General features: G+C 44.4%; 1 protein-coding gene across 1 annotated transcript in view; it reads right to left on the bottom strand.

Moving 5' to 3' along the window:
• Positions 1–10995: 10995 nt before the first annotated feature.
• Positions 10996–14528, bottom strand: part of LHX6 (LIM homeobox 6) — a 135586-nt gene continuing 132053 nt past the window's right edge. Inside the window, exon 10 of the mRNA XM_066579781.1 lies at positions 10996–11371. Within this exon, the coding sequence (XP_066435878.1) occupies positions 11351–11371 (21 nt within the window). The 3' untranslated portion in view covers positions 10996–11350. The remainder of the gene's footprint in view (positions 11372–14528) is intronic.

Raw genomic sequence — 14528 nt, 5'->3', positions numbered from 1 at the left:
CTCTCTCTCCCTCTCTCCCCCCGCTCCCCCCTGCTGACTGCCGCTACTCACCGCTCCCCCGCGCCAGCACCTGAACCTTCTGTCTCGAGCTGGCAGGTACTCGCTAAGGGCAATGCTCGCTCGAGCAATTGCCCTTAGCGAGTATGCTCGCTCATCTCTATTGTGCATATTCCATCATATTACTAAGGTATTCTCCTCAAGTGCCATTGTTTTTTGAGAAAAAAATCTTAGTAATATAATGCCATACTGAGGCTCCTTACCAGAGTGATTCTGGCTTCTTGATATGGAGCTGCAGCTACTCCGTGAACCTCTGTACCGGCTCAGCGCACACCACGTTGCTAGCGCATTAAGACTTAGGCCTAGCTTAAAATATTGATTACGCTTCAGTAATAATTGGGCAGTTTTGCAAAAAGGGATCCTAAAAAATTGCCTAATTCCCGGTAAGCAGGTGCATACTTCGCTGGGTGTCTCATAATCAATGACTTGTATTTGCACACCTGAAAATCTTGGCAGTGAAAGAGTGCTCATAGATGAGGTTGTAAAGTGTCTGATTCTCATTACAATCAACTCCGCATTTACATAATTATTCCACCTTTTCTGTACAAGTATGACATAATTATGCAGAGTTTGTAGCTAATTACTCGTCGCTATTTCTCAGCTGATCACTGGTTTATTTGTAGAGCTTGTATATCATGAAGTAGATCGGCTAAATGTCAAAGAACCCAGTCGAAATTTCCCTGCCTATTCAAAGGCATCTTTGTACGGCCTAGAACTCCATAAGACATCCCTTAACAGAGGGAGTCCATTATGAAGGATATTTGAAAAGAGGCCTCTTAGCATCGACTGTGTTTATATTTAGCCATCAGTCTAAAAGCAGCTTTAGTAATATATATCCTTTAGGAGGTTGAATGGTGGTTAAATGTAATTTTTTTTATATATATTTGCTAAGTAATTGGCAAATCTTCTCGGCACGCTCAGCCAAGTGACAGAGGTGTATATATTACAGGGATGAATACAACTGTTTATAGCAGCCAGTGTTAGCACGCAGAGGAAATGACTTTATTTTCAACAGCCAGTGTTAAATTGACTTGGTAGAAAGCTTTACTTATGCAAAATCTCATAAGATCACCGTATACTCACAGCTTCAGAATGGAACCTCGAGGCCGCGTATGATGTATACTTTTTAGAACTGTTTTAATCAATCATGTAAACAGGGGCGTAAGTAAAGGCTCAGGGGCCCTGATGCAAAAGGTGAGCTGGGGCCCCCCCTCTATCTGTATCTGTACCCGTACCCATACCTAAACCATGCTGCACAGAGACATAACTTGAAGCTTCTGGGCCCCAATGCAAAACCTGTAACAGGGCCCCCAACTATAATGCTTTATTCATAGTACTGGACTCCCTATATGGTGAAGAGAGGCCTTATGGGCCCCCTAAGGCTCCTGGGCCCGGGTGCAACCGCATCCCCTATAGTTACGCCCCTGCATGTAAATATTAGACCAGATCCTCTCAAACCTTGATCCAACCAAGCCACACACTTTTGGTTCGCCGTCCTAAGAAGCCTATATGGCTTGATGTCACTTTCTTACAGATTACTTGCCTGTTGGTAATTCCTTTAAGATCCATGAAATTCAGATCATTCATGGTTAGTTATGGTTTGATAGTTCAGATTAATGTAACCCTTTCCAATCCACTGTCTGACGTCTAAAGAGATTATGATTTAGGGCTGTACAGCTCCGATGTTGGAAGACGTCTGTCGGGGTTCTCTTACTGTATATTGCCAGCCTCTCTGCTGTTGGAGCCTATCCAACGTGTCACCTCATGCAGTACTAGTTTTAGCCAGCTATAGCGCCATTGTATAAGGGCAGAAAAAGAGTAAGCCCCCTAGGAAAACCAGGATACAAATTGGATTGTAAAGGGTTAAGGGGATTGTTTAGCTTTAAAGTATTGATGGCCTGTCCTAAAGATAGGTCAGTAATAGTAGATCGTGGGGAGTTAGGCCTTATTAACACAAACTTTTTATTGTGGCTGTTTGAAGCATTGGATTCCGATGCATTCATTCAGATGGCCGATTTTACAGCACATAAAATTGGCCGGATGGAAGAGATAACACATACCCTGCGGATTCCGACCGGCCCGCTTTTACACGCAGGTGGAAAAGATGGCCCTTGCTCTATCTTTTAGCCGCGATCAGCTCCCATAGAAGCCTATGGGATCTGCCAGCAAGGGGAGGGGGAGGAACTTTAGCAGCAGCTAGTGCTGCTATACTACTTTCCCCTCCCTTTGCCGGAAGCTCCCAAAGGCTTTTATGGGAGCTTCCATTGCCACAATCAGCCGCAAAAGGAGGCGAAGTGAGGAGAAGACAGCTTAGCATCGCTAAACTCTCTCCCCGCTGCCGACGGAATTCCGGGCTGTGGCGTATATACACCTCACCCAGCCATGTGAATGGGTGAGATTTAAGTGCGACTTGGTCATGGCTTTCTCTCGTTCATGCAATGCGGGCGGGCAAAAATCGCAACACCCCTGTGATTAAAGTCTTAGGGTATTTTTACATGGGGCAACCTGTAGGACGACCTGCAGTTTCCGGATAGTTCACCCCAGAGATGATTGTTCCTGTGCTTTTGCTGGAGTGAATGGAGGCTGAGCAAGCCAGGGGTCATTCCAGCCAAGACACCTTCATTCACAGTAAACAGGCAGTTGTTCATAAATGATTGAGTGCCTGTTTATATGGGCCGATCCGTTGTTCAGTTTTATGCATGCATGCACTGAACAATAAACGAGAAGCGAACAAATTCTCATTTGGCGTTTGGACGATGCATGCATTTAAACTAAACTACAGTCGCTCAAATACCCGATGGATGCAGGAATCGGAACGATTTATCAGAAATGTGAAAGGACTCTGAGACCAACCAGCTGTTTGCTGGGTCGCTGTGCTCATGTACGGAGCTTATTTCTGCAGGAAGCAGACAGATCCGTTCCCCACTGCAGTGGCCAGGCTTGGTACAGGCAAAGTTCCCATTGAAGTGAATGGGTAATTTGCCTGTAATACCAAGCAAGGCCACTGCAGTGGGAATAGAGCTATCTGCTTCCTTCAGTGACCCTTTGCCTATCCACTATTGATGGCCTATTAATAGTTAAAAGCTGGACAGCCCCTTTAAATATAGTAAGGCCTTCTTAGTTACAAGGTACTGGAATGGTCATGAATTGTTGGGTGACACTTCCATTTTAGGGTTTCTTGCTGTACGATTCTTCTAGGGATTTTATAAATAAATGATTAGCAGACCAAAGAAAAGGATACAACTCTTGCTGGTGCTGCTTGAAAATTTCCCAGAGGGATGAAGAACATCAGATGGTAACATAGAACGCAACGATTTCATTACAAAATTACTTCATTTGTTTGGGAAATCTTGAAGCAATGCCAGCAAGAGTTTTTCCTCCTTGCCTTGGGCTGCATACATTTATGGTTTGACAGTGACTATCTGAGCGGATCACTGCCACAGAAGACAATGGCTTGAAGCTCTCACGTCCGAGTGACCACCAAGCATGGTCAAGAGTTGTGACCAGCGGAGAGCACATCCACTCATACTCCGTGCTTTTATTTATATGGTACGTATTGGTTTTGGAATTGTCTATGCCTAATTAGCGCCTTGGCGTTATTGTCAGCCTAAATACACTGTTGGGATGCATGTGTCTATTCAACCAGCAGCTGGAATTACAGCATCTAGTCTACATTTTGCCACCAGTGCTCTCCATCTTTGGGTAGAGGAACCTCCTACAGAGGACTCTTAATATTAGGTGTGACCAGTTCTAATTCTTTTTGCTAGGAAGTGTGGCTAAGGGTTCTTTCATAGGAGCATATGGGTTTTTACGTTTTCTCACCGGCGCTGTAAAATCGCGTGAACGGACTTTTTTCCACAGGGTAATTAGTGTTTTCTCGCCCAGTCTTCAATAGGAAGACTAGAAAAATCTCATTGTACTCCCATAAAAACTGTATCTACATGCGAGTGTGATGTGATTTTTTTTTTTGCTGCTATAGGAAATAATGGGCAATTCTGAAATGAAGTCACCCAAAAATAGCACATGCAGCAATTTTTTTAAAAATTCTCAGTCTAAGTGAAAAAACACATTGAAAGTAATGCGTACTTTTCATGCGCAATATCTGACCGTATCGCAATCGTTCAGATATCACATGTGAAAATCGCCCGTGTGAATGAACCCTCATTGTATGTAGTCTTAGATGAAGTGCATTAACACAAGCATAACACACTTCTGCCTTATCTGTATATCACATCTTCAGCCATAAGACTACAGGTGGAACAGGACATTTCGCCTGTGCCAGGTAAGAGAATGCAGCATGTAAATGGGAACAACTGGTGAGCTGGGCCCTATGACAGAAGGATAACTTTCAGTCTCCAATGCACAGTACCTCAGGGGCCATTCCCCAGATCATCCTGGATATAGAACCTTTGTGAAGTTAGGCTTGCCAGTAGAGATGAGTGAGTATACTCGCTAAGGCACATTACTCGAGCGAGTAGTGCCTTAGCCGAGTATCTCCCCGCTCGTCTCTAAACAGCGGGGGGGGGGGGGGGGGGGAGTGAGAGATCTCCCCTCCGTTCCTCCCCGCTCTCCCCCGCCGGCCCCCGAATCTTTAGAGACGAGCGGGGAGATACTCGGCTAAGGCACTACTCGCTCAAGTAATGTGCCTTAGCGAGTATACTCGCTCATCTCTACTTGCCAGTCAACTACTGCATAAGTCAATAGCAATCTGTTCCACAACCAATTAGCTATATTTCAAGCCAAGACCTGTTGAATAGATCCATACAGACCCTCTCTGTAATCCTATTTCTAAAGGTTCATAGCTCTAAAGGTTTATCATTAATAATTACTATTTCGATTTCTAATTTCTCGAAAAATTAAGGCAGCACTTAAAGGGAACCTGTCACATGGAAAATACAGTCCAGTCTGTGGGCATCATGTTATAGAGCAGGAGGATCTGAGCAGATTCATATCTAGTTTTATAGTGAAAAGATGTAGTAAAACTTGTAAATTATTAATTAAAATCTTTGCTCATTCTTAGCTGAACAGTCCAATGGGCGGTCCTAGTAGTGATTGACAGCTATTTCTGTATGCACAGTAATATATTGAAAGCTATGAATCAATGATAGGACCCCCAATTCTGTTATTCTGTGGTGAATGCCAATCATGCTGCATGGTGCTGGGCTGTAAGCACAAGCCCCATTACAGGATGTCAGGCCTTCATGCTACCCTTATGGAGTCCATTTCTGATAGTTTGGTCATAAGTATGCAGACCAGTAGCCCGCTGCAGGCTCTGGCAGTGCTCCTCTGGTTCCTCCTTACAAAAAGGAGTAGCTACCAGTGCCAATGCTGGGTTTTGCCTTTCTACAGTCCTGTCCTGCTCTCCATCATTGAATGGCTGTGATTGGTTAACCCAGCACTGGCTTTCATTGTCTGACCAGGTGCTGAGTTAACCAATCAGAGGATTAGCTTGCTGGAGGCGGGGCATTCAAGCCCCGCATTCAGAAAGAAATGCTTTGTTAGCATGGTGGAGGGTGCAACAGCCTGCAGAAGTGCCGCACACCATCGTGAGGATGAAACGCCGGCAATAGGTAAGTATAAGACCCCCCGCCCTGAGCCACAGCTTGCAAGTTTTTTGACTTGCAAGCAGGCTCATAACCCAAGTTTTTATTCGTAAATCAGAGCAAAAATTCGGGAGAGAGCCTGCTCGCAAGTCAAAAAACTGGCAAGCTGAGGCGCTCGCATCCCGAGGTACCACTGTATTTGCATTGCGGAGTCCAGAAGGGGGTTTCCAGTACAGAAAAAAAGACAGATGCAAGCAGATGCCAGTTGGGTACAGGGTTGGATTCCGCTGCGGGCCCCCATATGCGGAATCCGACCCGTATGTGTGCAGTCGGACTTAGATAGCGCCTTGGAAGGACATTGTTGGGATGCATGTGTCTATTCATCCAGCTGCTGGAATTACAGCATCTAGTTTACATTTTCCCACCAGCTCTCTCCATCTTTGGATAGAGGAACCCCCCGGAGCAGGTGAAATTGATACACAATCACTTCTGCTTTCTAACTGAACAGATTGATATCTCTAAACTTTAAATGACTTGAGGTTATACTGGATGCTTAAGTGCTCCCTTAATTTTTTGAGTAGTGTATCATGCAAATTTTAAGCAACTGTATCACTGCCTCAATCAGACCCCTCAATCTTTTTCTTGACAAACCTTAGATGATCATAAAAGTCTACGGTAATGAAAGACAGATCAGTAGAAGCATGATAGTTAGGATGCTACATCCATAGAACATACATTTAAAGGGAGTCTATCAGCTGGAACATGCTATCTAAACTGCAGGCAGCATGTTATAGAGCAGAAGGAGCTGAGCAGATGGATATTTAGTTTTAAGGGGAAAGATTCAGTATAACCTTATGCTTATTCTGAGCTGAACAGTCCAGTGGGCGGTCCTATCAGTGATTGACAGCTACCCCTGTATATACAGTCATACACAGACAGCTGTCACTCACTGATAGCTCCGCCCACTGGACTGTTCAGCTTAGAATAAGCAGAGCTATGAATGCAAGTTATACTGAATGTTTCCCCATAAAACTATCTATCCATCTGCTCAGCTCCTCCGACTCTATAACATGATGCCTGCAGTTTGGACAACATGTTCAAACTAACAGATTCCCTTTAAATATGGGCACAATATGTCCGTTTGTATGTATGTGTCCCACAAACACCTCTGTCAGTTGCGACAAATGTTCTCCTAAGGATTCTATAAAAGTACAGGAATCTTAATGTTCCCTGAAATTGTGAGATAATGACCATGAGATTTAAGAAAATTATCCTACAAAAGCTGATTTCATTAGGATGTGAAAATGTTGGACTTTTACAAAGTATTTTTATGTGTTCTTATTACAAAGACAATGAAACATGTTTACAGCGCCCCTCCATTCTCTGCAGACAAAGAAAGAGAGTTCTTATTTTAGATTGGAAAGTTATAGCTTTTCTCCCAAAAACAATTATATAAGAAGTATTCTATTAAGACTACATTGTATTGTGGTGTTAAGTAAACCAGAGCCACTTTTTGTCTCATTAGTGTGAAAAGAAAGTGAAATGACGGAGAATTGTTATAAAAGGCCAATTTAAGGATAGTAGTAAAGAAAACTTCTGTGTTAAAGAGTAACTACACTTTTTTAAGAGTGCAAAATAGGTCATTCTAAAGCATTTTTGCAATAGGTTTTATTTGCCTGTTCTGTACATTTTTTGCACAAATCCCCTATTCAGCTATGGTGAAGATAGGGCTGAGAAATCATAATTGACCTAACTGCATAGCAGAAGAGGGCGATCCAGCTGTGCCTGATCTGTTTTCTCTAGTAGTACCTTTATGATCTTTTATAGATACTACAATCCTGAAATGTTGACAGTGACACACTTCTTATGTGGTATGCAGATGGACGGTTCACCTCCCGCTTTAGTCTGGGCGCTTTCCGCTTTCTGTCATGTGAACATACCCAATGGAGTCTTGATTGCCGTCAGGCAGCCAGAGAGGTTTTGCATGTCACACACATTTGGGGTTCCGGGGGTTGTGTGTGACATCATTCATGATACGCCCAGCCACAAGTGCACTTGCTCATGACTGGGCACGTCATGAATGATGTCACACACATGACCAGATGGGAAAGGCGCCAATCAACATACAGTAAAGTTCTAAGAAAAGAAGCTCCAGAACGGTTATTTCTTGTAGAATACAATTATTTACCAAAACAGATATGTCCAAAATGCTGACCGACCCTCTTTAAGAGAATCTGTCATCACTTTTGAGCCCCATAAACTACATTATGGTGCTCAAAGTTGAGGCAACTGTGAGTGCGGAGACCTGTGTTTCATACTCACTTGGTATCCAGTTCCTGCACATTGTCCCCACAAACTTGGCCCGAGCACACCGTGTGACTCCTTTTAAATATCTCTGCTCATGTGCTCTTTCATTGATCTCTATGGACTAGTGCGTGCACAAAGCTGTCTGAAAAGACAGCTGTGTGTGTGAGTGCCAACTTTTTGGGAACACATAGCAGGAATAGGGTATCCGGTGAGAAGAAAACACAACTTCTTCCCATGTCCCCTGACTTTTTAGCCCCACAACATAGTTTATGAGGCTCAAAGTTATGGCAGGTTCCCTTTAAAAGGGTTGTCACACTTTTAGCTGTTATGCTGCAGGAAGCAGACAGCTCCATACATGGTACAGTGGCCCAAGTTGGTACTGCAGTTCCATTCACTTCAGTAGTGCTCAGCCTGCAGTACCAACTCAGGCAGCTGTCTACTTCCTGCAACAAAATAGCTAGAAGTGGGGCAACCCTTTTAATGGCTGCACAGATCTTTCCATAGTGATTTGTATTCTGGGATGTGACAGAATTATACCAAGTAATAGTGCATTGATATATGAAAAACTTTCCCCTGCAGTACAGCATAGGGCATTGCATGATACAAGCTCATCTTATCAGTCAGTAGTTATGTCTGTCAACTAGCTGTTGATTTGTTACAGTAGGAACATGGAAAATTGTGAATACTGCTCTGAGATATAAAGCATGCTATCGCTTAAAGGGGATGTCCAAGGTTTCCAAAAAGGTGTTCATCCCCAGGAATTGTCATAGCATTAGATAAAGACAACCCTTGGCTATTTAATAAGCCACCCCTTCCATTGCTGCTGCTAACCCCAATCAAGCTTTGTTGACTTGTTTGCAGCGATGATGTCCCTATACCCCATGTCACCACTGCAGCCATTCAGTGGTTTCAGCAGTATTCCATACAATACCTCTTTTTTTAGCTTATTTTCTTATTTTATCATGATTCTTAACAATAAGCAACTTTTTGAATATCTTGGAAACCCCCTTAAACACCAAAACCAAATAAGAAATGCAATGTATTTATAATGTGGCTGTTATGGATATCTGTGTTTCCCAATCTACAGTCTTCACGACCCTCAACAGGACATGTTTTCAGGATATCCTATAGTAAGAAGACCTGTGGCAATGTCTGAGACACCAACGACAATCATATCACCTATGTAATACTAAGGAAATCCTGAAAACATGACTTTTTGGGGTTCTTGAGCACTGGTGTAACTATAGGGGAAGCAGGGTATGCGGTTGCACCCAGGCCCAGGAGCCTTTGGGGGTCCATAAAGCCTCTCTTCTGCCTATAGGGAGCCCAGTGCTATGAATAAAACATTATAGTTGGGGGTCCTGTCACAGGTTTTGCATTGGGGCCCAGGAGCTTCAAGTTACGCCTCTGTTCTTGAGGACTGAAGTTGGGAAACATTGATGTAGATTATATCCATTGTTATACAATAAAAAGGGGGTTTTACTAAGATTACAAGCTATCCTCTATCCACAGGATAGTAGATAACTTGCCGATCGTGGGGGGTGTCTTGCTAAACTTCAGAATGGTGGTCCCATGTCAGAGTATATAGATGGAGGTTGTCTGCTGAGTTTCAGTGTACAAGTGTTAGCATCTTTGTTTATCAGTGATGGTGAAATTACAAGTACCCTTGAAGAGATGAAGAATTTTACCATTGGGTGCTATAGATTTGCATGTTGGCAGCACTAGTCTGGTAGTATGGTTTTTTATCAGATATGGGCAGAATTACAAATGTGCAAAGCAAACCAACGTAAAATCAAACAGGCTATGAACGACCCAACAGCCCCAATTTTACAAAATGAGTTCATTGACAATAGTATGCATATAAGACAATGTGTGCTTTTAAAACGTGCTTTGGGCTAAATTTTACACAAAAAATAAGTACTAAATTGAGTGGGATAAACACGGTTTTATGGCTTTTCTTGAAACTGTAGACTCTATTGTTGTAAGAGCTGGTCAACAGTGTGAAAACCCACCGGGTCCTTCTCTCATCACAACTGGACATTACACCAGAATAATTGAAGTGGGACCAAACTAATAAAAACTGTATAAAGTTGCAATTCTTATCATTGAAAGTTCCATATAGACAATAGGCAGCATTGAAATGTATATCGGTTGGATATTTCAAATTAGAGTCCTTATAGCGGGACAATTCACCTGACAATCACCCCAACGATGATTCCTCCTGTGCTTCCACACAGGACCGGTAATCATTCAGTGAATGAAGACGGAGATCTCTTCCGTCCGCCTTCATTCAGGCAGGCGGACGGAAGAGATCTCCGCCTGCCTCCATTCACCCTACATGGGTCGCCATTCATAGATGAATGGTTGTGTGTTTACACAGGCCGAACATCGTTTGATTTTTATACCTGACGAATGATAATTAGTTTGCTTATCATTCATTGTTCAGTCGTTGTCGCAGATCTTCACCCCTACAATGATGTGGAGCATACAGATCAAAATGCCTCTCTTCCCAATATGGCGCAGAGTTTTTAACCCAGGACAAAAAGTTTTTTTCCCCTCTCCACACTCAATCTTTGACTCTTGGGCAAATTTACCACCACCATGTTTACTAACAAAGCAGTTCTTCCGTAGAGGGGAGGCTTGCAAAAGTTCTTACCAGCCAATAGCAAAGAGGATGGAACCATTTGGGCTGGGCTCCCTCTCCCCAATGGCCCTCTAGAACCGTCTACCAAAAATACACCAGGTGAGCAAGATGAGGAGTCAATACAGTTATACTCACACTCATTCAGAGGTAATACTTCAGAATTTGCTCCACAATATATCAACTATCCAAACAATAGTTAGTGGTAAAGAAATGGGAAGAGAAGCAGAGTGCCATGAATAGAGGAATACAAATTTTGAGAAGATAGAAATAATATGAAGTAGATCTGGATGCTTTTCACTGTACCGGCAACAACCCAAAACCAAAATGCTGTGGTCTGGTCATTGGGCTTTACTGTCTCCATATGAAACCAACCACTTTATCATATGTACTATTCAGGTTGGTTCAACTGTGGTCAGCTGTCTTCTCCTGCATCTTTATCAGGCCAAGTTACTGAGGTCTCCTCCTGTTGGTGGTAATCGGTCTTCAACCCAAATGCAATGGATGACAAATTCAGTCTGAGAACGGGTAGCATTCATTTGTAAGTGTGTTATAATTTAATACCAATATCAAACTTTTTCACCAAGATTATCATAATCCTTATCTGCTTATCCCAGGAGGCAAAGTCCATGCTCATTCCAAGGAAAATGAAAGTCTCAGATGTGTATTAGCCACTTTCCTCAAAAATAAAAGTCAAAGGGAACTCAACGTCCTCTGTGCTGGGTGCCCATCTCAACTGAGTCCTTCACGACCCTGGCTGCTTAAAGGGCTTCATGGTGTTCCCAATGGTAGGAGATGATGTTCAATATTGAAAAAGGATTACCTGCCATAATAAATGATATAGTTAGAGACTACAAATGTATTTTCAAGCCTATCTCATTTTTTACAAAATGGGGGAGATTTATCAAAATAGTGGGGTCAGAAACGCTATCTTTTCTCCTTAGGGAGAGCACCTAGACGGTGAGTGAGGAGACTCAAATGGCCATGCACGCTCCTCTGGGTAATATGCAAACAAGGGAGATGGAATAAAACCTCCACAGTGCCACCTATTGGAAGGCAGCATTCCTTCAAGCCAAAGTCAGACTCTTTATACAAGCCTTGTAACAATGACTGAGAATCAAAAGGAATGCTGCCTTCCAATAGGTGGCACTGTGGAGGTTTTTTATTCCATCTCCCTAATTATCAAAATAGTGGAACAGAAAGATTGAGCCCTTGCCCACATCTACCAATTCGATTGCAGCTCTCATTGCTCAGACAGCCCTTGGCACATGAAAGAAGCAATTTGATTGGTTGCATTAGACAACAGCTCCAATTTTACTTTGCATCAGTTATGTCAGATTTCCTCCACTATCTTTCTTAAGTATCAGTATTCAAATAGCAGTAAATCTGATATGACTAGAGATGAGCGAGCACCAAAATGCTCGAGTGCTCGTTACTCGAGTCGAACTTCCCGCGATGCTCGAGGGTTCGTTTCGAGTAACGAACCCCATTAAAGTCAATGGGCGACTCGAGCATTTTTGTATATCGCCGATGCTCGCTGAGGTTCTCATTTGTGAAAATCTGGGAAATTCACGAAAGTGATGGGAACGACACAGAAACGGATAGGGCAGGCGAGGGGCTACATGTTGGGCTGCATCTCAAGTTCCCAGGTCCCACTATTAAGCCACAATAGCGGCAAGAGTGCCCCCCCGCACTGTCAGCATAAAGATCGTTCACAGCTGTAACAGCTGTGGCAGAGAAGAATGATGTTAGCCCATTGAATTCAATGGAGCCGGCAATACAGCCGGCTCCATTGAAAGCAATGGGCTGCCGGCGAGCGCGGGATGAATTTTCGGGAAGGGCTTAAAATTATAAGTAGAGATGAGCGAACACCAAAATGTTCGGGTGTTCGTTATTCGTAACGAACTTCCCGTGATGCTCGAGGGTTCGTTTCGAACAACGAACCCCATTGAAGTCAATGGGCGACCAGAACATTTTTGTATTTTGCCGATGCTCGCTAAGGTTTTCATGTGTGAAAATCTGGGCAATTCAGGAAAGTGATGGGAATGACACAGTGACGGATAGGGCAGGCGAGGGGCTACATGTTGGGCTGCATCCTAAGTTCACAGGTCCCACTATTAAGCCACAATAGCGGCAAGAGTGGGCCCCCCCCCCCCTCCCAACAACTTTTACTTCTGAAAAGCGCTCATTAGCATGGCATACCTTTGCTAAGCACCACACTACCTCCAACAAAGCACAATCACTGCCTGCATGACACTCCACTGCCACTTCTCCTGAGTTACATGCTGCCCAACCGCACCCCCTCCCCCCCACAGCGCACACCAAAGTGTCCCTGCGCAGCCTTCAGCTGCCCTCATGCCACACCACGCTCATGTCTATTTAGAATTGCGTCTGCCATGACGAGGGACCGCAGGCATACACTGCAGAGGTTGGCACGGCTAGGCAGCGACCCTCTTTAAAAGTGGCGGAGCGATAGCCCACAATGCTGTACAGAAGCAATGAGAAATAGAATCCTGTGCCACCGCCATCTGGAGCTGCACACGTGGGCATAGCAATGGGGAACCTATGTGCCACACACTATTCATTCTGTCAAGGTGTCTGCATGCCCCAGTCAGACCGGGCTTTTTAATTCATAGACACAGGCAGGTACAACTCCCTATTGTGAAGTCCCTGTCGACCCACAGCATGGGTGGCTCCCTGGAACCCACCGGCGGTACACAAAAATATCCCATTGCATTGCCCAACACAGCTGAGGTAGTAATGTCGTGCGTAATACAGGTGGGCTTCGGCCCACACTGCATGCCCCAGTCAGACTGGGATTCTTTACAAGTGGACACATGTAGGTTTAACTCCCTGTGGACCCACTGCCTGGGTGGGTGCCAGGAAGCCACCGGCGGTACATAGAAATATCCCATTGCATTGCCCAACACAGCTGAGGTAGTAATGTCGTGCGTAATACAGGTGTGCTTCGGCCCACACTGCATGCCCCAGTCAGACTGGGATTCTTTACAAGTGGACACATGTAGGTTTAACTCCCTGTGGACCCACTGCCTGGGTGGGTGCCAGGAAGCCACCGGCGGTACATAGAAATATCCCATTGCATTGCCCAACACAGCTGAGGTAGTAATGTCGTGCGTAATACAGGTGGGCTTCGGCCCACACTGCATGCCCCGGTCAGACGGGTTCTTTAGAAGTGTACAGATGTATTAAAAACTCAGTGTGCACCTACAGCATGGGTGGCTCCCTGGAACCCACCGGCGGTACACAAAAATATCCCATTGCATTGCCCAACACAGCTGAGGTAACGTCAGCTGTAATGCAGGTGGGCTAAAAATTAATTTGATTACACTGTAGGCGAGGGCCCACACAAATTGCTGTATCAACAGTACTAATGTACATCCCAAAAATTGGCCATGGCCAGCCAAGAGGGCAGGTGAAACCCATTAATCGCTTTGGTTAATGTGGCTTAAGTGGTAACTAGGCCTGGAGGCAGCCCAGTGTAACGAAAAATTGGTTCAAGTTAAAGTTCCAATGCTTTTAAGCGCATTGAAACTTATAAAAATTGTTCTGAAAAATTATTTGAGTGAGCCTTGTGGCCCTAAGAAAAATTGCCCGTTCAGCGTGATTACGTGAGGTTTCAGGAGGTGGAGCAGGAGGAGGAGGAGGAGGAATATTAGACACAGATTGATGAAGCAGAAATGTCCCCGTTTTGGATGGTGAGAGAGAACGTAGCTTCCATCCGCGGGTGCAGCCTACGTATTGCTTACGTATCGCTGCTGTCCGCTGGTGGAGAACAGAAGTCTGGGGAAATCCAGCCTTTGTTCATCTTGATGAGTGTTAGCCTGTCGGCACTGTCGGTTGACAAGCGGCTACGCTTATCTGTGATGATTCCCCCAGCCGCACTAAACACCCTCTCCGACAACACGCTAGCCGCAGGACAAGCAAGCACCTCAAGGGCATACAGGGCTAGTTCAGGCCAC

This window comes from Eleutherodactylus coqui, chromosome 10, assembly GCF_035609145.1.
Source record: "Eleutherodactylus coqui strain aEleCoq1 chromosome 10, aEleCoq1.hap1, whole genome shotgun sequence".
Classification (NCBI taxonomy): domain Eukaryota; kingdom Metazoa; phylum Chordata; class Amphibia; order Anura; family Eleutherodactylidae; genus Eleutherodactylus; species Eleutherodactylus coqui.
Note: the sequence above shows the minus strand (reverse complement) of the source record. Positions and strands in the feature narration are given on the sequence as shown.